The sequence below is a fragment of the Impatiens glandulifera genome, chromosome 9, assembly GCF_907164915.1.
Source record: "Impatiens glandulifera chromosome 9, dImpGla2.1, whole genome shotgun sequence".
In the NCBI taxonomy this organism is placed as follows: domain Eukaryota; kingdom Viridiplantae; phylum Streptophyta; class Magnoliopsida; order Ericales; family Balsaminaceae; genus Impatiens; species Impatiens glandulifera.
In genome coordinates this window covers 21,823,379-21,845,391 of record NC_061870.1, presented here as the reverse complement: position 1 = coordinate 21,845,391, position 22,013 = coordinate 21,823,379, and the positions used below count along the sequence as shown (strand labels likewise).

The window sequence follows — 22,013 nt, the reverse complement described above, 5'->3', positions numbered from 1 at the left end:
ATAATGGGTTTTTCAATATTTATTTTTCATACATTCTTCTTTAGAATTCTTACATCACATTGTCACACTCTTAAACATTTTTTTTGTGGTGAATTTAAATTTGTAGTTGTTACTATAATTGAGTTTCAACTTTTATATATTTATCGGTTTTACCGATCGGTCTATTTCCAATAATTAATTCTCCTTGACCGCACCCTTATAGGATCATCAAATCAATAACAATAAGCCCCGTTTGCATAGGCTCATATACAGGATGTCGCAAAATAATACCCGGAGTAGGAGATTCAATTAACAAAGATTCAGAAGCTAAAATTTAAGTATAAGTTAAGAGCGGGGTTTGTGATAATTTGTAAAAGACATATGCTTGCGACAAGAAAACTAAATCAACAAAATTATTTGAATTCTTATTAAGAATATTCTGAAGCGACTTTTTTCTACTGGATGTAATTTGATTTCCGAGTACTACATCTATGAATTGAAAAGTCCGAATGATCAACTCTGCAATCACTGCAATCAGTTGTTAGAATAATCAACTCTGCAATCAGTTGTTATTGTCTTCAAATCCTTCATTTTTGTTAGAAAAAATGAAAACCCTTCTTATTTTGGATGATCATGATACCTCCCAAATATATAAATATATAAATATATAAATATATAAATATATAAATATATAAATATATAAATATATAAATATATAAATATATAAATATATAAATATATAAATATATAAATATATAAATATATAAATATATAAATATATAAATATATAAATATATAAATATATAAATATATAAATATATAAATATATAAATATATAAATATATAAATATATAAATATATAAATATATAAATATATAAATATATAAATATATAAATATATAAATATATAAATATATAAATATATAAATATATAAATATATAAATATATAAATATATAAATATATAAATATATAAATATATAAATATATAAATATATAAATATATAAATATATAAATATATAAATATATAAATATATAAATATATAAATATATAAATATATAAATATATAAATATTTTTTTTTTTGAAAACAAATGGTTTGTATTGAAAAACAAACCCCAATTCACATAGTTTGTAAAAGTCATGTAAACATAATTTCCTTAAAGAAAAAGTATTACTTATATTATCAGGATCTCTTCAGAATTTTATGTAAAAAGAATGGATGTTGAATTGAAATGTTTAAATCTTATAATATATTTATTTTCTTGTACAAGTAAATTACAAATAATCAACAGACGAGCATGTTAACAACCATATGCTTTAGCAAAAAAAGACAAGAACAACCATATGCATATTAAACAATGCACAGATTTTGGGCATTTATTAAGCTAGAAAATGCACTGTCCCATATGGGTACATTTAGATTCTCTCAATATTTATAATAAATCAGTTCTTGGTCATTTTTAAGTTAGAAACAATTTGGATCACATATAAAAATTGGACATTGAGAGGTATCACAGGGAAAAGAAGGCTTAGAGCTGGTTGAGTTGGGTTTATTTAAATACATTTTGATTTATTTAGCAGTGGTCAAGATAGGACATTGCTCATTTCATTACCTATCCATATATTTGCCCCAAATAAAAAGAAAAGGAGAAGAAGAAGAAACAAGCATACCCATGACAAGCTCCTTGCATGATTGTCTCTCCAAATGCATGCTTAACCAAACCTATCTTACTGAACTTGTCAAGAGTTGCATATTGGAATGTGTGCCGCCTCAGCCGCAGTCGCCACAACCGCAAATACAGGCTCCGTTGGTATGGATAGGCCTTTACGTGGCAGGTGCTTCTCTAGTATGCATGCTATTAATGGGGGCCGACTTCATCAACGGTTTACGTACCAAGAAATATTGGTTTCCTTGCAAGTTCTTCACTCTGAATGCAGCCATTTCCGCAGTCTTGGCCATATCCTTGAAGATGCCGGTGGACTTAACTACACTAATGCCCTCCGGTAGAGACCAACTCATGAAACTCTGTGGCACCACCCTCATGTCCGTATCTATGGCAAACTTTATGCCGTCTTTGGCAGACATGTCCGTTGCAGAACTCTTTGCCAACTTGATTTCCCTCGCGGTATTTATCGTCCCTCTGGTCTCAAATATATGTATCCAAATCGGAACGGGAGTGATTTCCAAAACTATCGTCGTTGAACATGTGATCATCATAGTCTGCATTATTCTCCAATTTGCCTTCCTGATTTTCACAGCCTTAGTTTCTACGACCGTGAAGAAATGTTTCAAGTCGAACTACAAGGGAGTATTTGATCATTTTCAAGGGGAGCGAACAATAAAAATCCAGTATATAAGGTCACTTTGGATTACGAGCAACACTCAATTTGTGATAGCTCGTTATGTTACATCCATTGCTTCGGGGGCAATCTGTTTAGTGTCCGTTGTTGTTCTAGCTGAAGTTGCACTTCAACTCTACGTACCATTGTCTAAGAAACACGCATTCTTTCATCCCAACTCGGATTACGAGTGGTCCTCAAAATTCATTGTTGTAGCTCAGCTGGCGGCGATTCTTGTTGGGTCGATATCCCCATTATATCGATGGTTCAAAGTTGTTTGGCTAAATTTTTCAGGATTGGAACAGTCGAGCTTCAAAGATTTGTCAATTGTACAAAAGTATTGGTCAAAGAGATTGATAGAATTAAATAATTTTCAGATAGGATTGAATATACGCAATGCGGAATTCAACAGTTTGATTCGCAGGTGGAAAGCTATTTATGTGATTTTCTCACTTGGATTCCATACGTTCACAACTAATTTATGCATGATCCTTTGTCTGGTCTCCTTAGTCCTTTTCCTTCCATTCTTTTTTTTCTACAAGATGATACGCATCTTTTGTTGTAAGAAGACGACTGCGAATGTTGCAAAAGAGAATTTGGATTCTAAGGAGTTAGAACTAATTTCCAAGGGTACAGTAAACGAAATCAATGATCTTGCCGATGATTATATCAACAAAAGAATTGACAAGGCAAAATCCATGAAACTAGTTGAACTCCTCGAGGGAGCAAGGGAATTTGATGGGACCAAGGAATTCAATAGTATCTTTATTCAGAGACTTACAAAAATCACGCTACCTGAGGTTTCTAATCATCCAAATGGCAATAATTGGACCTTGAGGGTTGTAACACTTTCCATCATTGCATACGCCATTAAACCTGAGGACAATGGGGAAAATCAGTTTGTAACAATGGTGAACAACTTTATTTTTCAATGGGTTAGAATGGATCATAAAATGGTGAACAACATGATTCAATGTTGTAGATACGATGAGGAAACTGGGGAAAATCAGTTTGTAACAGAGGTGAACAACTTTATTTTTCAGTTGTTTAGAAAGGGTCATAAAATGGTGAACAACATTATTCGATGTTTTAGATACGATGAGGAAACTGGGGAAAATCAGTTTGTAACAAAGGTGAAGAACTTTATTTTTCAATTGTTTAGAAAGGGTCATAAAATGGTGAACAACATTATTCGATGTTGTAGATATGATGAGGAAACTGGGGAAAATCAGTTTGTAACAAAGGTGAAGAACTTTATTTTTCAATTGTTTAGAAAGGGTCATAAAATGGTGAACAACATTATTCGATGTTGTAGATACGATGAGGAAACTGGGGAAAATCAGTTTGTAAAAACAATGGTGAACATCTCTCTTTGTTCATTTGTTTTCCATTGTCATAAAATGGTGATCAAGAGCATTATTCATTTTCTTGTAGGCGGTGAGGAAGATGAGTTTGTATCGATGGTGAACAACATTCTTGGATATGTTAGTTACATTGATAAAACTGTTGATGTTGACCAGGATGACATTGGTATAGGGGATGCTGCAATGGATTTGTGGTATTCTATGTACATACTAAACAGTAAGATGGTATCAATTAAGAGGAGAAGATCATCATCTTTAAAGACGAAGCTTGAAAAACTAATAGAGTTGTCAGAAGAACATATCAAGGATAATCAAGTGGATGAACTTAGAGTCGGGACTGGGAATTGGATGAAGGAAACTGTTGAGGTTTTCATAGAATTCTTGGACAGCGAGAAAGGGAAGGAGATCGAGAACGAGCAACAACTGTTCGACAAAATATCTCATATGATTGCAGACATATTAATCGCGTGTTCCGTGAACCTAACAAAAGCCATATCGATAAATATGTCAACCAATCCCATTGAGAAAAAGGTGACCCTAAACCATGAAATTTCGACATTGATAGAAACTGATCCAATTATAATATTTATAGATGAGAAAAAATCTATAATAGTTGGGTCCCCAGCTTACAGGGAATACAAAGAGGAGTCTTGGTGGAAGTTTGTGATACCACCAATTGAAGACAATGCAGATCACAACCATCCACAAAGAGAACTTCAACAACCGATTTTATACCGACAGCCATCATCAAACAATGAGATAGTTCCTTACCGACAGTCATCATCAAACAATGAGATAGTCCCTTATGAAGAAGAAGAAGAAGAATAAGCAAGGCAGGCAGGCAGTCATGTGCAATTGATCTGGTAAAAGCTATTGTTGTTGTTCTAGAATTAGTTTGAATAAATGTCAAATGTCTTTTTCTTTGTTGAAAACAGTGAGTTTGTGTTTGTTGTTTCATAAGACAGTAAGTGGTTATGTAAAATCATTGATATTTAAGTATGTGTGATTTGGTTGATTTCCACGGCCACAGTTTCTACTACATTTATGAATAAAAGGTTGAAGTGGGCTTACAAGAGAGACTTGGAAGATCCATTTCAGAAGGGAGGATCGAGACATAACCATTTCAGGAGCAAACCCTCGATACATGATAGCTTGTTCTATCATATATAGTGTAAGTAAGAACAATAACCATTCCATATTATCTGAATCTGTTCTCCTCGCGATTTTCCGAAAATAGTCCGATCGTGCTTTGGCGCTGGGAGTCCCGTCAGATGTCCTTTGTGGTCTTTTGGATGTCGCCAATGCATTCTTGGATTCCTTTAAGCGTGTTGCTGCTTGCAATCGGACGTCTGTATATTCCAAGATCGGAATCGCCTCTAGGGTTTTGTTTTTTTTTTTTCTGCAGTTTTCGATTGCAGTATTGAACGGATTTTGGTCTGAAACTTGAACTCGGTTACGAATCTTACGATTCTCCGGGATGAATTCCTAAGGGTTCATTTTTTCAAGTATAATTTGGTTTGTTTAATTCTTCCCCAAAATATTAAGGAAATTTGAGGAGATAACCCTAAAAAATGTCTTAAATGCGGAAAAGTGCAGAGTAAAAAAAAAAAACGTTGATGATCCCTTTTGCTGTTTTTGGACGAAAATGCTTTGGTTGACGCAATTTTTTATTTTTTTATTTTTCAAAAAATTTTAATTATGAATTTTTTTGGGACGAAAATGCCCCAGTTGCGTCACGCAATCCCGAAACGAAAAAAAAAATTGACAAAAAAATAAATAAATTCCGGTTGCGTTACGCAAGAGTATAATTATTATAAAAAAAGAAGGTCATCAGCGCTATTTAATTTATACCCCACACTATTGGTTATTAGGCATATCAGTGGGTCATTTCCTCAAATTTCCCAAGTAATCCGTTTTTAAATAATTTATATTTTAATATATTAATTTAAATTATTATTTGATAAATTTAATCATTTATATTTTAATATTAATATTTATTATTGTATTTTATTTTAAAAAAAAGAAATACTATTTTAAAGTAGTATAACTTTTTATTTGGGTATGTTTTTTCACAACCATTTTGTATAGTGTAATGGTGTTTTTTTTTTAGAAAATTGTACCGATAACATTATTTAAGTTCGATATTTGTTGGTTGTATTATGTCTAATCTCAATTGAACTTAATACATTGAGTTATGTCACAATTTTATCTTATACCTAATCATGTTTCAAATAATATATGATTGGGAGAAATTTGGTAATTTGTTTCTAATGAAAATTTGATAAAACAAACAAAATAAATGAGATTTAAACCAACATATTCGAACTGAGATGGATAATTCACGAAAAACTATAATTTTGGGAGGTGGGGTCAAAAAGGGCACACAAGACGTAACAAATAATGTTCAAAACAAAATCGTCAATAATTTAAAAATAAATGATTGTAATATTTTTTTTTTTAGTATTATTAAGTTATTGTTATGAACACAATGGTTTAAATTTATTAGTATTTACTAATTATATGAAGACGATGAAGTTAATATTTGTTATTATATTAAAAGATAATTAATTAAAATAAAATTAATTATTTAAATAGTAATATTAAAATATAAATAATTAAATTGATAAAAATAATAATGTAAATATTAATATTAAAATATAAATAATTGAATTTATAAAAATAATAATTTAAATTGATGTATTAAAATATAAATAATTAAATTTATAAAAATAATAATGTAAATATTAATATTAAAATATATATAATCGAATTTATAAAAATAATAATTTAAATTAATATATAAAAAAAATAAATTATCAAATTTATAAAAAAAATAATTTAAATTAATATATTAAAATATAAATAATCAAATTTATAAAAATAATAATATATAATATAAAAAAACAAGTTTAAAAATTAGAGGGGGTTAGTTTACAAATGATTGCACAATAAGGTTATATTAGGAAAATGAATCCCAAAGATGTGGGAATTCATCCCTATAGCAATAATCTACACTGGTTACAGTTGGTTACATTCTTGATTTACAGTGCCTGGTCTTGACAGCCTTGAAACACTTTAGTGATTATTCAATCCTTACCTTTAAAATCGCAGCTTACTCTTAGTATAAATTGATTTAGGGTTTCTGTAGGAATGATAGATTGCTAACCCTTACCTTTGAAATCGCAACTTAGTATAGATAGATTGATAACCCTTACCTTTGAGCATAATTTACTTTAGTTCGCAAACTGTTGTACTAGTTATTCTACAATATTCGGCTTCTGCAGTCGATCGAGACACAATATTTTGTTTATTTGTTTTTCAAGATATTAGAGAGCCTCCTAGTTTGACGTAGTTACCTGTAACAGATCTACGACTATTTGTACAAGTTGTCCAGTCGGCATCTGAAAAAACACTCAAGTGAACAATTAGATAAACAAAAGTAAAATAGCCCAATGAGAGAGTGCATTTTAGGACGTATCGAACGCCTGTAAGGCAACCTCACAATGAATTTGGAGGGGCTTTTACATAAATTGACTTAGTTGTTGAATCCTAAAACCAATGTCAGGTCGGGTGAAATTCAAGTAATTTAGTCGAGCGACTAATCTTCTGAATTTTTCTGGTTCAGCAAAAATATGGTTATTATTTTCGTTTAGTTTAATCCCTTTTGACATCGGAATATCAGTTGGTTTACAACCAATCAAATCTATGTTAGCTAATATATCAAGAATATATTTACGTTGATTTATATATAAACTAGTGCTAGTACGATGTAGTTTTAAGCCAAAAAAATGTTTTACATTTTCGAGATCCTTAATCGTAATTTTTTTCAAAAACTGTTTAACATAATTTATGGTTTGAAGACAATCTCCAGCAATTAATATGTCATCAACATATACTAAGCAATTAATATGTCATCAACATATACTAAGTTACTAATAGGACAGTAAATAATTTTTCAGTTTTAAAAATAAAAGACAATTATCAATTGTACAAAACAAAACTATTGTATTGTCTAGAAAACCATATTCACTATCGTGAAGTTTTTTTTAAGTCATAAAGACTCTTGTTAAGATGACATACTTTATTTGTTGTTGCTTCAATCAGCCCTTCTGAAAGATGCATATTTATATATATATATATATATATATATATATATATATATATATATATATATATATATATATCTTCAACGAGATCACAGTAGAGAAATGCATTATTAACATCAAATTGTTACAAGAATCGGCCTTTAGTAGATGTTAAAGCAAGTAATAGTCTAACTGTTACTGTTTTGGCGACCGGAGAGAAGCTGTCATGAAAACTAATCTCATCTTTCTGATTGTAGCCCTTTGCGACGAGTCGAGTTTTATATTTGGCTACAAATCCATTGGGATTAACTTTTGTTTTGTAGACCCATCGACAACCAATGGCTTTCTTGCCAGTTGGAAGTGAAACCAGATCTCATGTGTTATTATTTTTTAAAGCAGCTAATTCATCATTCATAGCAGTTTGTCATTTTTTAATTTGAGATGTTTATTTAAAATTTGTTGGTTCTTTTAAAATAGATATATTTCCTAAAAATGTTAAATAATCATTCATTCTGCAATTTGATGTATAAGGAAATGTTTTAAGTGTATAAGACAGTCCATTATTGTTAGTGGTACAAGAAACAAAAATATCTAGCCAAGTAGGAGTTTTCTTTTGTTTTGAACTCCTTATTTGTTCATACAAAATTTTGTATTTCCGGAAGATGAGTTTGCGTTCTAGATAAAATATGAATAGATATCATTTTGTTTTGAGGAAAGGGAATTTTTTTTATAATTCTTTTGTAATATTTTGAACAGGTAGTTCATTTGAAAAATAATATATTGTTTCTTCATCTGTTTCATACAAAAAAAAAGTCTTTTGAATGTGTTAAATCTTCTGTGTTTTCTCTCGTATGTCTTCCTTTTTATGAAACGGAAAAATGTTTTCATAAAAAATAATGTCTTTTGAGACAATAATAGTTTTAGTTTGAGTATCAAAACTCTAAAACCCTTTTGACTAGAAGAGTAATCAATAAAAACAAATTTTGTTGCTCTCTTTTTCAAATTTTTTTGATAAGGTGTGTTATTCTTAATTTAATAAAGGCAACCAAAAATCCTTAAATTAGAATAGTAAGATTTTTGTTTGTATAATTAAAATATGTGAGGGAAGTCTATTAATTATATAAGTAGCCATTAATATTGAAAATGGTAAAAAACTTAATGGCATTTGTGCTTGGAACATCAAAGGTCTTGCAAAGTTGCAACTTGAAGGAGGTGTTGATGCTTACACTCAACTACTCAACTACTTCGTTTTGTTAACACTCAACTACTTCGTTTTGTTGTGGGGGCGTAAGTGCACGATCTTTGATGTAATATGTCATTATTTGTGAAATTTTTTGACATTCATGACTTCAAAATTCGCATCCATTATCAGTTCTAACAGTTTTAATAAAATAGTTAAATTGAGTTTTAATCATAACATGCAATTCAAAACAAATTGTAAAACAAGAGTTTTGGTTTAATTTAATCATATATGTCCATGTAGACCGACTATGATCATCTACAATTATTAACATATATGGACAACCAATGAATGATGTTTATTTATATAGACTCCAAATATCATTGTGAAATGAGTTCAAAACATAGTAGTTCTAAAATGAAGTCTTTGCATTTTAGAAATAGGACAAATATCACCATGAAACTTCTCATCTTTATTAAAGTCTAAAGCATGCTTAAGAGAAATATCTGACGGATGTCCTAATCTCTTATGTAAAATGTTAAAGTCTATAGATCCATTATGTATTTTATTAACAAATTTTGTAGATTCATGATGAAACTTATCAACAAGGAGTAGATTTTTTTCTAACTCTTCTAGAAAATATAAATTATGTGATAGTTGTCATCTTCATATAATGCTTTCATCATTATGGTCTTGCAACAAACATCCATATGAAGAAAATTGACATCTAATATTTTTATCCTTTGAAAGTTTTAACACATAAATTAAGTTGTAAGTGAAGTCAGTACATGTAAGACATCAACAAGTTCTAATTTATTAGACATCTTAACATTTTTTTATGTGTTGATATAATTTATTGAATTATCAAGTAAGAACAACGGAATATTAGAAATTTTCCTAACATTTGTCGTAACTAATAAATTTGAGCATATGTGACTACTAGCTCCACTATCAATAATCCAAATTGGTTTATATTTATAGCTAGTTTGAACATTTAGACTATATGCACCGATATAAAAGAAATTATGTGCAAAGTGTGAATTAGAAATACCTGCACAATACTTTTTTTCCTTTTATTTTCGAGAGGCAAGTTTTTACCATTTCCTTAATAGCCATCACGTCTACATTTGTAAGTTTACCGAAAGACTCAGGCTACTCTTCGTAGTTATAGAAGGGTGTGTTGGCAAGGTTGGCTGAATTTTTAATTGTTTTCATATCTCTTTGATCAATGATATTGAAAAAACCTTCTTGTAGATGTCCTCTACAGTGACAAAATAAGTCTTTGTTATTATTTCTTCTCCCTTTTCTTGAACTTTGACCCTTTCCTTTGATTTTAGAATCTCTTTGATGTCTTTGTTGTTGGTCTGAATTATCTTTCATAAGGATAGCAAAAATTTTATTTTGCTCTATCATCAAGCTTTGAACTTCTCTTTGTCTCTCAATGCTTAACAACATTAAATATTCTTTATTTATATTTGGTTATGGATCCATAAGAAGGATTTGTTGTCGAGCATTATCACAGTACTCATTCAATCCTATCAAGAATTTCGTGAGTTTGTTAGATATGTCGGATTGAACTATCAAATTCCTCATCTTATTGCAGCAATTTTATTTAGGCTCACAGTCACAACATGCTATTTTGAGAACCATTAATTTATCCCAAAATTTGTTTATCTTAGAGAAATATTTCTCTAGTGTCATTGTGCCTTGCCTAAGATTGCTAATAGCCTTTTGGATTTGAAAGGCCTAAGGTCAATGTTTTCTTGATATCTTGATATCCATCCAAAGATCGATATCTGTTGTCAAGGAAACACTTCTAAACATGATCTGCAGTATACACACTATAGAATAAGCAGTCATCTGAAGGAGGAAGGGTATTTCCAGATTGGTTTCGAGGAAATAGAGATTACAAAGGAAAAAAATGGATGAACATAGTAGAAGCTCCATTTAATCTAGAAGTAGTCAAACTTGAAGAGTGAATAATTAAGTTATGTTCATGAAAGCAATACAATCAATGAATGTGTTGATGAGACAGTTGTAGAATGGAAACAAGATTGGAACACCTTTTTCATAAGAACACACTGTAAATACGTATTTAACTAATACTTTTCAAATATAAAATATTTTTAGAACTAAATAGAATATAATGAACACAATAAAAAATTATGTTGGAAAACAAGTTTGAATCATTTACACTATTGCGGGTAACACGTTCGTTATAAAAAAAAATTATGTTTGATTTGAAAAGTGTAACTAGACATATTTCATTAAACCTACCAAGTATTTGTTAATTTTGTAGGAAAAGTAAAATTAACAGAATAATTAATTCTTGAATTTTTTTTTTCTAGAATTCCAATATAATTTGATTTACATGTCAAAACTTTTAAAACATAAAAATATGGAATATGTTTTTGATAAAAGAAAATATCCTATGCATAGCCTAATTCGAATAAAATTCTAGCATCTGAATCACTGACTTTTATTTGTTAGTTTCTTCATTAGTTGATAGTAGTATTTTGAATAATGTTGAGTATGTTTGTAATATTTCAATATATTTTACAACAGTTCATAATAAAATGGGTCATCCTTCTAATGTTGTTAGGGGTGTTCAATATTTGGTCTAAACTCGAAAATCAAACCGAAAATCGAATTCATTTTTTATTATTTATTTTATTATATATTATATAATTAATTATATATAATATGTAATATGTAATAATTTCTTCCTCATTCCTGTGTACACCTCGTTTTTATTCTCTAAACCTAATTCATCCTCAACCTCCGCACACCTTATCTTTATTCTCTAAACATAATTTCTAAGTCGTCGCACACCTCATCTTTATTTTTTAAACACACCTTATCTTTATTCTTTAAACCCAATTTCTAAGCCGCAGCACATCTCATCTTTATCCTCTAAACATAATTCATGAGCCGCCTACCTCATATATATTCTCTAAACCTAATCACTTTCAATTCTCTAACTTAATCAAATAATCTCTCTAACCTCCTTATCACCATTCTCTTAACATGATCTTCAACTGTCACTTCTCTCTTTCATCTCTATTCTGATATGAAACAGTCGTTATGCTTCAACTACATCTCTAAGCTTCCATCTATCTAATATTGATATCTCTTAGCTTCTTCTTTGTCAAGACTCTTAAATCTTGATCTATCTTCATCCTTCAACACCTATTTCGAATTTAAGACTTATCTCCACCTACTTTTATATCTTACATTTATTCTTCAAGCTCAAGTTCTCAGTTGTTCAACGTCCATCAATAGTGGAAAATGAGATTTTGGTAACGAATGTTAGTAACGGCGCTATAGCGCCCTTACTGAAAGATTTTATCAGTAACAGTTTAATATATCCGTTATTTTTATCAAGATATCAATAACGGCCATTTAAAACCATTATTGATAAAGATTTTTAATAACGGTCATAAGGAATAGTCGTTACAGACACTAGTGTTTTTATTCTTCTTTATCGAAATGAGAATTTCAATAACGGTTTTAAGGATAACCGTTACTGATATGCATTCATTTAAATTTTTTCACAAAAGGTATCAGTAACGGTTTTCGAAAACTTTTACTGATACATACATTTGTAACGGTTATACTAAAATCGTTACTAATATCTAAGGGGTATCAGTAACGGATATCCTTAAAACCGTTACTGCATCTATTTAAATTTTTCATAAGAAGTATTAGTAACGGTTTTTGAAAACCCTTACTGATACAATATTTGTAACGGTTATACTAAAACCGTTACTAGTATCTAAGGGGTATCAGAAACAGTTATCATTAAAATCGTTACTAATATGTATTCATTTAAATTTTTTCACAAGAGGTATCAGTAACGGTTTTTGAAAACCATAACTGATACATACATTTATAACGGTTATACTAAAACCGTTACTAATATCTAAGGGGTATCAGTAACGGTTAACCTTAAAACCGTTACTAATATGCATTCATTTAAAAAAAATTCACAAGAGGTATTAGTAACAGTTTTCGAAAACCCTTATTAATACATACATATTATCAATAACCGTCATTTCCTTTTCTTTCATCTCTTCTTCTTCCTCAAACACTCTCTGCACAAATCTCTCCACATCAATTTCTCCATTCTCTTTCATCACCCCTTCTTCAATCGGCAAATACGGCGGTCTAGAAATCTTCCCGATCAATTCCCAATCAACACTTTTGAAGAAATCATGTCGTTTAATCTCCTCAATCCCTAACCTCTTCATCGGATCCTTCTCGAGAAGCTTCTGGATTAGATCTCGTAGAAACGTCGTCTCTCCGACTAGACATGGCGATTTATGAAGTATTTTGTCAAAGGTATCCTTTCTGTTTATTCCTTTATAAGGAGTTATACCGTATAACATCTCGTATAGAATAATACCTAAGCACCACCAGTCGACGACAAAATCATGGTCGTTTCCATGTATAATTTCCGGCGCAATATACTCCTCCGTGTCGAAGAACGAGTCTGATTTTGTAGGGATGGAAGCGAGTTCAGGTATGGTTATTATTGTTGTTGAATCGTCTTCTGGTGTTATGTCGGAGTTGCGATATTTCTGAAATCGGAATAACTGTTTCTTCTTCTTGTTATTTTCCAGCGGAGATTGTTTTGTTGTAAGACAGATTGATTGTGGAGATTTTATAGGGAGTTTTGTTGAGAGATCGAAATCGATTAGCATTAGATGACCATTTTCTTGGATCATTATGTTTTCCGGCTTTAAATCTCTGTATACAAATCTTAATCCGTGTAAATATTCCAATTCTATGACCAATTCAGCAGCGTAGAATCTAAGGTAGAAGGAATTGATTGAGTTAAGTTAAGCGAGATTAACAAAAATTGAATTGATGATTCTCTTCATTTCATGAAGTTATCAAAGAACATCTTCTCTGTTTGTGGATGATTGTAGTTTTTGGATTATGATTATGGTCTTTAGATTGATGATTGTGGTTTTGGAATATATTAATGGGTTTGTAAAATGGATAATTATTATTGTTTATATAAGTACAAATATAAAATATTCGGAAAAAAAATAAAAATAAATGATTATGTTTTTTAGTAACTGTATTAAATATAAGAAAACCGTTACTAGTAATATATTAGTAACGATTTTATAAATAAGAAAACCGTTACTAGTAATATATCAGTAATGGTTTTATAAATAAGAAAACCGTTACTAGTAATGTTTTATCTGTAATGGTTTAACCTTGACTAAAATCGTTACTCATGTTTATCTGTAACGGTTTAACCTTGGCTAAAACTGTTACTGTTGTTAGAGGAGTATAAGTAACGGCTTTTGAAAGTCGTTACTGATACTAGAAGAGTATCAGTAACGCTCGTTTCTGTAACGAATGGTAACAGTTTTATTCGCCGTTACAGAATGTTATCAGTAACGGCTTTTGAGGCTTTTAGTAACGGTTTTCGTCCTTACTGATACCCTCTTTTCTACTAGTGCATCTCCTCCGTTCAACATCTAAATTCAAATTTTGTTTTTAATTAGAATAATTTAAATTCAAGATTTAACAATAAAAGATAAAAGAAAATCAAATTCGAACCGAGTATCAAATTAGAATTGAGTTCGGTTTTATAAGAATTTATTTGAATTCGGTTCGGTTTTCGAATTAGCTAAAATTTTTTTTGAAGAAACTAAACTGATGAACTCGTATAACCAAAAATCTGAACCGATGAACACCCTTAGATGTTGTAATCGAGAAGATTTTTCCGAATGTTAATTTTAATTCTCAGCCATGTGATGCTTGTAAAAGATCTAAAATGAATATATTGTCATTTCAAAATAGTATTACCGCAAACAAAAAATGTTTTGACTTGATACATGTTGATGTATGGGGTCCTTACAAAGAAGTCTTATATATCGATTGTCATTACATGCTAACATTAATTGATGACCATAACAGATGCATATGGACTTTTCCGATGGAAAATAAAATTCAAGTGTACTGTATTTTAAATAATTTTTGTAAACAAATAAAAATACAATTTGATACAAATTTCAAAATATTTTAGAATAGACAATGGGACAGAATTTGTAAATACTAACTGTAATAACTTTTTTAAATCACTAGGTATTATTCATAAAAAAAAGTTGTTTTACACACCCAAACAAAATGGGGGTGGTTGAGAGAAACATAGACACTTATTAGAAGTGGCAAGAGCTTTGATGTTTGAGGCTTATTTGTCACTAAAGTTTTGGAGTTTTTTCTGTTTTATTGGCAACTTATTTAATTAATAGGTTGTCAACCCAAAATTTCAATTGGAAATTTTGAAAAAAAAATAAACAAATTCTTGATGAAATTAAAACTTTTTGGTGCTTATGTTATGTTTCAAATAATCACCTTAAAAAATTAAATGTGACCCAAGAGGTATAAAATGTATTTTTGTAGGTCATCCAAATGAAAAAAAGCCTTCAAAGTTTATGATATAAAAATGATAAAATTATCATATCTAGAGAGGGGGAAGATCTGTTGTCTCACAAGCTGTCCCCCTATATGTGTCTCAAACTTTAAAACTGGGAACAATTACACATTAAATGTGGATGTGGAACCCACATTAATTCTAAAATAAACAAAGTTTTGAAGTGTGGGATACATAGGGGATTGCTTGTGAGACAACATATCTGCTCCTATCTAGAGATGTCATTTTATATGAAAATATATTTCCTTATCAAATTTTAAAAGAAAATAATAAGATTGAAAAAACTTCATCTTATCGGAATATTTTTAATATAGGAAATAATTCAATTTTTTTTAGAAACTCAAATAAATTTGTCTTAAAACAATTAATGAAACAGAAAACTTGAATAAGCAAAATAATGAAAATTCACAAAATAATTTCATATCAGAAAGTGATCAAAGATATTGTTGATGAATCAAAAATTGAAATAGATATTCATAAAGATGATTTAACTAACCACAAATGGAAGTTGACAATCAAAATCATATGAGGAAAAGTGATCGAATAAAAGAAAAAACCTATTTGGAGAAAAGATTACATAATGAACATTTCAAAATCTCATTATGTACCAAAAACTTATTCTTTTGTATCCAATATTAGTAATATAAAAGATAAGAAATTCTTTATGAATATTACTAAAATTGATGAAGCAATATATTCTAAATTAAATTCCTTAAATAAAAATGGTACATGGATAATGGTTGATCTTTAAAAAAAATATAAAAATAATTGAATGTAACTGGATATTTAAAACACAATTAAAACAAGATGAAAATATTGATAAACTTAAGGCAAGATTAATTGCTAAAACAGATAAAAAAGAAGGTTTAGATTTTATAAAAAGTTTTGCACATGTAGCTAAACTAGTAACTATAAAAATAGTTTTAAGTCTTGTTGCATCAAATTGTTGGCATCTACATCAAGTAGATGTCAATAATGTATTTTTACATAGATTTATAGAAGAATGTATATATATGATGTACCTGAAAGACTTGATTCTATTGAACAAGAAAAAGTTTGCAAATTAGTGAAAAATCTATATGAACTTAAACAAGCTTTAAGACAATGGAATGATGAATTTACATGTAGATTGATTGAATATGGATTCAAACAATCTACACATTATTTTTGTCTTTTTATTTTTAGAACATGTACATTTATTACAATATTATTGATTTATGTTGATGATATTCTTATTTGTGGAAATAAGATGAATGAAATTGAAAAGGTAAAATGTTTTATAGATCAAACTTTTTCAATAAAATATTTAGATGAAGCTAAATATTTTATGAGTTTAGAAATAGGCAAAACAGATAAAGACTTATTCATTAATTAAGAAAAAAAATCCTAGATATTCTAAGGGAGACTGGAATGATAGGAGCAAAACTAGAAAAAAAATAAAAACCTATGTATAAAGGTATAAAATTAGAAGAAGGATACAAAATAATGAATAATCTTGAAAGATATAGAAGGCTAGTTAGAAGGTTAATATACCTAAATTTTATTAGGCCATCCATATCATTTTATATACAACAATTATCCAAATATATGAATGAACCAAATTTACATCAATGGGAAACTATGCTAAGAGTAGTAAAGTACTTAAAAGAAACTCCTCCATTGAAATTATTTTATACTTTTAGAAATAATAATAATATTAAGTGTTTTGCATATGATAATTGGATAAACTGTTCAAAAAGAAGAAAATCATTAACTAGTTTTTGAGTTAAGATGGGAGATTATTTGATATCTTGAAAAAAAAAAAATTGACTACTATTTTAAGATCAAGTGTAGAAGCTTAATATTAAGAGTTCAAGTACTGTAGTTTGTGAATTGAAATGAATACATTACATTTTAGAAGATCTTGAAAAAAATATTTCTCTGTCAATACATTTGTGGTGTGATAATCAATATATTATACACATCATAAAAAATTCAGTGTTTCATGAAAGATAAAAGCACCTTGAGATCGATTGTCATCTTGCGCAAGATGAATTCAAGAAAGGTTTTGTAATCCCTAAAAATATCTACACACAACATCAGATTGCTGATTTCTTTACCAAAGCTCTTGATCTAGTAAAATTTTAGTTTTTACTTCTCAAGATGAATTTACAATATCTTCGTCTTGGTATGTGAAATATATATATATATATAATGTAATGACAGGATACACTAACCAAATAACTGAAGAATTTGTAATGACATAAACAAAATATATACAGTTGAAAAATACCTTCATTTTCCTGAAACTTCTGCATGTGCATATTTATATATATTATTTATTAGAATCCATTGTTTATAAATAAAATCTGCATTTCTCAATTGAATTCTGGAAAATGTAAAGAATGTTGTTGCTGAAACAGAAGAACATATATAATTCAACTCAATCATACTGAAGAACATACAATTACCCTTTTCCGGTTCAATCTCGTTCACTAATGGACACCAACTGCTCGTCAATTTCTTCGGTTGATAGTACTCTAAAACAAGGATTATCTTTGCTCACAACTCCAACCTGCCAAAACGAATTATTTCCATATTTTTAACCGACTTTGCTAACAACAATAATAGTAGACAATAATTAAGTACCTCAATCTCAGTGGCCTTGAAATCCTCCTGTAGAACCGATTGCAGTGCAGAAATAGCCGTCTATATATATGTAAACAAACAAGAAATATCTTCAAAACAACACTCGTTCACTACTCTAATTACACCTATAATTTACAAATTCATTACCTGCACAGTTTCCTCGTAGGAATACAAAGGATTGTTCTTCATTTTCTTCTCAAGGAAATTAATAGCTTCCTGCTCTTTCAATCCAGCACTTGTAGCCTGTAGAACAATAACAATGACTCGAGAACTTTAACCCGAAATCGTATTCATGAGAGGAAAGACTTTCATTTAGATACATACATACCTTGTGACCAAAAAAATGACCAGCAGGATCACACTTGAAGAGTTGAGGACCCATCTCATCATCAATTCCCACAACCATTGCAACTTCATAATACCATTACACGACAACAAGCATGAACTATGAATCTAAGAAAATAAATTGATGAATCCAATCTTTTTAGGGTAGGTTCAGAGACAAACCTACTCCAAGAGGCCTCATATATGCGTGTTGAGTATATACCTGAGACTTGTCCGCGATCCTGAAACGTAGATCACATTAAAAGCAATCAATTGTTTGTTATTGTAGAGAATTTAGTCTTTCACATTACACAATCAAATTTGATCATGAGAAAACACTACCATTGGAGAGAAACTACATTGCAATGAAATAAGCTTACCATCTGGCTAAAACATCTACAGGCATTTCATATCCATATTTGAAACGGAATTCAGCAGCTTGATTTCTTGCTTGTTGAACCAGTGACCTAGAATCAGCTGGTAAATTACAAGATACATGATCAAATCTATATATATTAGTCTTAACTCTACACACTTCCAAGGATCAGTAATCAGGATAATCATACTTTAATCTCTATTGTAACACGATTCATAAACAAAATATATGTACAAGAATTTGTTAATCAATAACCTGTCATGCCGGTTGCCAACAATCCAAGGTACTTTGTAATAGGAAACAGGTGAGAAACACTAGTCTGATCAAGAAGTTTGTCCTGCACAGATTTTGAACATAATTGAGAAAAAACCTAGATTCAAGAGGTTATTTGAGATGATTTCACTAACCGGAACTTTCTTCTGAGTGACGACGCATACTGAATCTTTTCCTCGAACACCGATGGAGGTTATTCCAGATGATTTTACCGCCTTGAAAGCATATTCTGGTTACGTAATCGAAGAAACCAGTGGAACATTACATTACATTACATGCGAGTAAAAAGGAGATAGGATATTGGAAATACGATTGCTTACCGACTTGGAAAAGACGACCTTCGGGAGAGAAGATCGTAATGTGGCGATCGTAACCGGCTCCGCTTCCGCGACTCATCTTGATTGATCGTATTCAATTGATATGGAGAGAATCAATGTGATTGATTATACGAATTTTGAAGGAAGAATACTCGAATTTCTCAGCTTAGAGTGGGGGGAATGAGGCTGTTAACTAGAAAGAGAAGAGGATGGCTTTCTCCCCAAGACAGGAGGAAGAATTTTTTTTTTTTTTTAGAATCCCTAATATTTATTAAGTCCCTAAACTTGAGGCTATGTACAAATTGAACTTAAAAGAATTGTTACATCCAACTATCATAAATAAAACTAGCATGTATCCCGTGCATTTGCACGAGTAATAATATAAAAAACCGTAAAAAAAATATTACGATAAAATTTTTATGGGCGGGTCAACCCACAATCCGACTCAAGTATCCATTTACTCTCACATATATCCAAATTAACCACAGTTCTCGATCCGGCAATCCGAACACTTTAAAAATTAAGCATCATTATATATATATATAGAGAGAGATTAGTTAGTTAAAAAGTTGAACTTATATTGTTAAAATGTCACGCGTTTATCAAATTTTGGGTTGAATTTAAAATATGAAGTGTTATTAGTCTAGTTGGTTAAAAGATTGTACTTATTTTGTTGGGTTGCAAGTTCGAACCATATTTATAACATTTTTAATTTTACTTTAACCGTTTTAAGTTTATGAGCAAGTTCGAACCATACCTATAACATTTTTAATTTTATTTTTAACCGTTTTAAGTTTAGGAGCGTGTCAACCCACAATCCGACACAAGTATCCATTTACTCTTACATATATCCAAATTAACTACAGCTCTCGACCCGGCAATCCAGACACTTTAAAAATTAAGCATCATTTGTATATATATATTCTAATGATTTGCATGATTCAAATTGGAGCCCACACTAAATATAAAATTCTTTCAATAATTAAAATTTTCAGCACTGAACTAAAATATGTGTTTGAAAAAATAATAATATACACTTTTTTTTATTTATTATTGCCGTCTCTTAGTTCTGTATACGTGTTCTCGTACAATCGATGGACCGATCTTCTAACCAACTAAACCGAATTTACCCATAAATTCAAACCAAATTAATGTTTAATTAATGTTTTTTTATATATACAATAGTAGCTCTACGTAGTCTTTCATTTCCGGATCATTTAAATCATTCTTTTAGTGATAAAGATGGAAGATAAAAATGTTTAAAGAAAAAAATTATTAATAAACTAAAAAATTACAAAATAATCTTAATTTAAAATTCAACAATATAATATAGACATTATCCTATAAATAATGGCACATAAAAAAATCACTTAAATTGTTACAGAAACGTATAATGTTTGGTCTATGTGTTTATTTTAAGGGCATAAACAAAATCTAAAAAACTGAACCAATGAAAAAATGACAGAAATAATTATAAACCGATCGAATCGAGTTTTGGCCGGTTTATAATTTTTTGAACTGATCCTGACCGGTTCGGTTGTTGGTTTATATAATAAAAAACTCACGGTTTAATCGACCGACCGTATATATACGTGTTTTTGATATATATTTATAAACATTTTACTTTTTTCCGAAAGAAAAAAAATCCTTCTAACCTAGTGGTAAAGGATGGATATATAATTTATTTGGTTTATCTTGTCACACACCTATTTATTATTTTATATTTCGTAAAAGTTCAATTATTTTATTATATAATTTATTAGAATTTAGTTTACTTTATTATATTATATATATATATTATAAAACTCAACTAATTTTTTCATTCTTTAGTTTATTATATTCTAATAATTTTTTTTTAATGATTAAACTGATAAACCGACTGAACCGATTTTATAACCGATCAAATCGAACCGACCTTTAACCGCCAACCGACGGACGGAGATTTTGAAAAACCGACACCAACGATTGGAATGTATTTTCAGTAAAAAACCGACCGAACCGAACTGCTTACACCCCTAGTTTATTCCGTGTTATTATTCCGTGTTACTATTATTATAACAATTTAGAATGTCTTCTCGAGAAAATTAGTAGAGATGGTCAAAATATTTTGATCTTATTGAAAACTATCAAACTCATAAAATTTGTTGTTTTTATTTTCTCTTTAGTTATTTTTAAGAAAACAAAAATATGACCACAAGAGAGTTAAACACATAATTCGCAAACACACTTAACTATTTAACTAGATGTAAAACTTGTCACCGTACAGGCTCGAACCCAGGACCTCTCAATGAGGCTGGAGATATTCACCTCTTATTACCGCTAAGTTAAAAAAAAAAGATAAAAATGTTGTCAAAAGAGTTAAGCACATAACCCATAAAAACACTTAACAATTTAAACATTTTTCGTTAGCTATTTATCGTTTTGTTTAAGGTGTGTTTTATTACAATTTGAGTCACTCTATTTGTATTATATTTTTTTTAATGTTTTTTTTTTTTTGCATCTAACCAAGTCTTTTATAACTAATTAATTATTATACCCAAATATAAAATTAATTGTCACATATTATGCCTGTTTTTATTACAAGAAATACATATATAATGACAAATTGACAAGTAACCTGCAATATTCAGTTTCTTTGTATGAAGTCCCTTATGTCAAAACATTCTTCATCTCCACTCTTCTTGATGACAC

At 29.7% G+C, this 22,013-nt stretch overlaps 3 protein-coding genes across 3 annotated transcripts; 1 reads left to right on the top strand and 2 right to left on the bottom strand.

Annotated features, from left to right (window-relative positions):
• Positions 1-1,654: 1,654 nt before the first annotated feature.
• Positions 1,655-2,678, top strand: LOC124916012. Its single transcript, XM_047456751.1, has 2 exons — positions 1,655-2,557; positions 2,616-2,678. The coding sequence occupies exons 1-2, from the start codon at positions 1,655-1,657 to the stop codon at positions 2,676-2,678; spliced, it is 966 nt and encodes a 321-aa protein (XP_047312707.1).
• A 10,270-nt stretch (positions 2,679-12,948) lies between these two features.
• On the bottom strand, positions 12,949-13,874 carry LOC124916011 (serine/threonine-protein kinase OXI1-like; the record flags this gene model as incomplete). Its single annotated transcript, XM_047456750.1, has 2 exons — positions 12,949-13,767; positions 13,839-13,874. Coding segments are annotated over 2 exons (855 nt in total), but the record flags the coding sequence as incomplete, so codon positions are not given.
• Positions 13,875-17,766: 3,892 nt separating this feature from the next.
• Positions 17,767-19,512, bottom strand: LOC124914720 (proteasome subunit alpha type-6-like). Its single transcript, XM_047455320.1, has 9 exons — positions 19,326-19,512; positions 19,140-19,234; positions 18,988-19,069; positions 18,737-18,833; positions 18,540-18,598; positions 18,361-18,443; positions 18,180-18,275; positions 18,033-18,092; positions 17,767-17,958 (listed from the first exon to the last, which is right to left on the bottom strand). Exons 1-9 carry the CDS (start codon positions 19,399-19,401, stop codon positions 17,866-17,868), a joined length of 741 nt encoding a protein of 246 aa, XP_047311276.1. The 5' UTR covers positions 19,402-19,512; the 3' UTR covers positions 17,767-17,865.
• Positions 19,513-22,013: the final 2,501 nt, after the last annotated feature.

What these genes read in the sequence shown, in the direction of transcription:
- LOC124914720 (XM_047455320.1), bottom strand. Translation starts at nt 19,401, where the DNA reads ATGAGTCGCGGAAGCGGAGCCGGTTACGATCGCCACATTACGATCTTC. An exon ending in AGGTCGTCTTTTCCAAGTCG is followed by an intron (nt 19,235 to 19,325) that starts GTAAGCAATCGT and finishes TTACGTAACCAG; the next exon opens with AATATGCTTTCAAGGCGGTA. An exon ending in TCAAGGCCACTGAGATTGAG is followed by an intron (nt 17,959 to 18,032) that starts GTACTTAATTAT and finishes TCGTTTTGGCAG; the next exon opens with GTTGGAGTTGTGAGCAAAGA.
- LOC124916012 (XM_047456751.1), top strand. Translation starts at nt 1,655, where the DNA reads ATGACAAGCTCCTTGCATGATTGTCTCTCCAAATGCATGCTTAACCAA. An exon ending in CTCAGCTGGCGGCGATTCTT is followed by an intron (nt 2,558 to 2,615) that starts GTTGGGTCGATA and finishes TAAATTTTTCAG; the next exon opens with GATTGGAACAGTCGAGCTTC.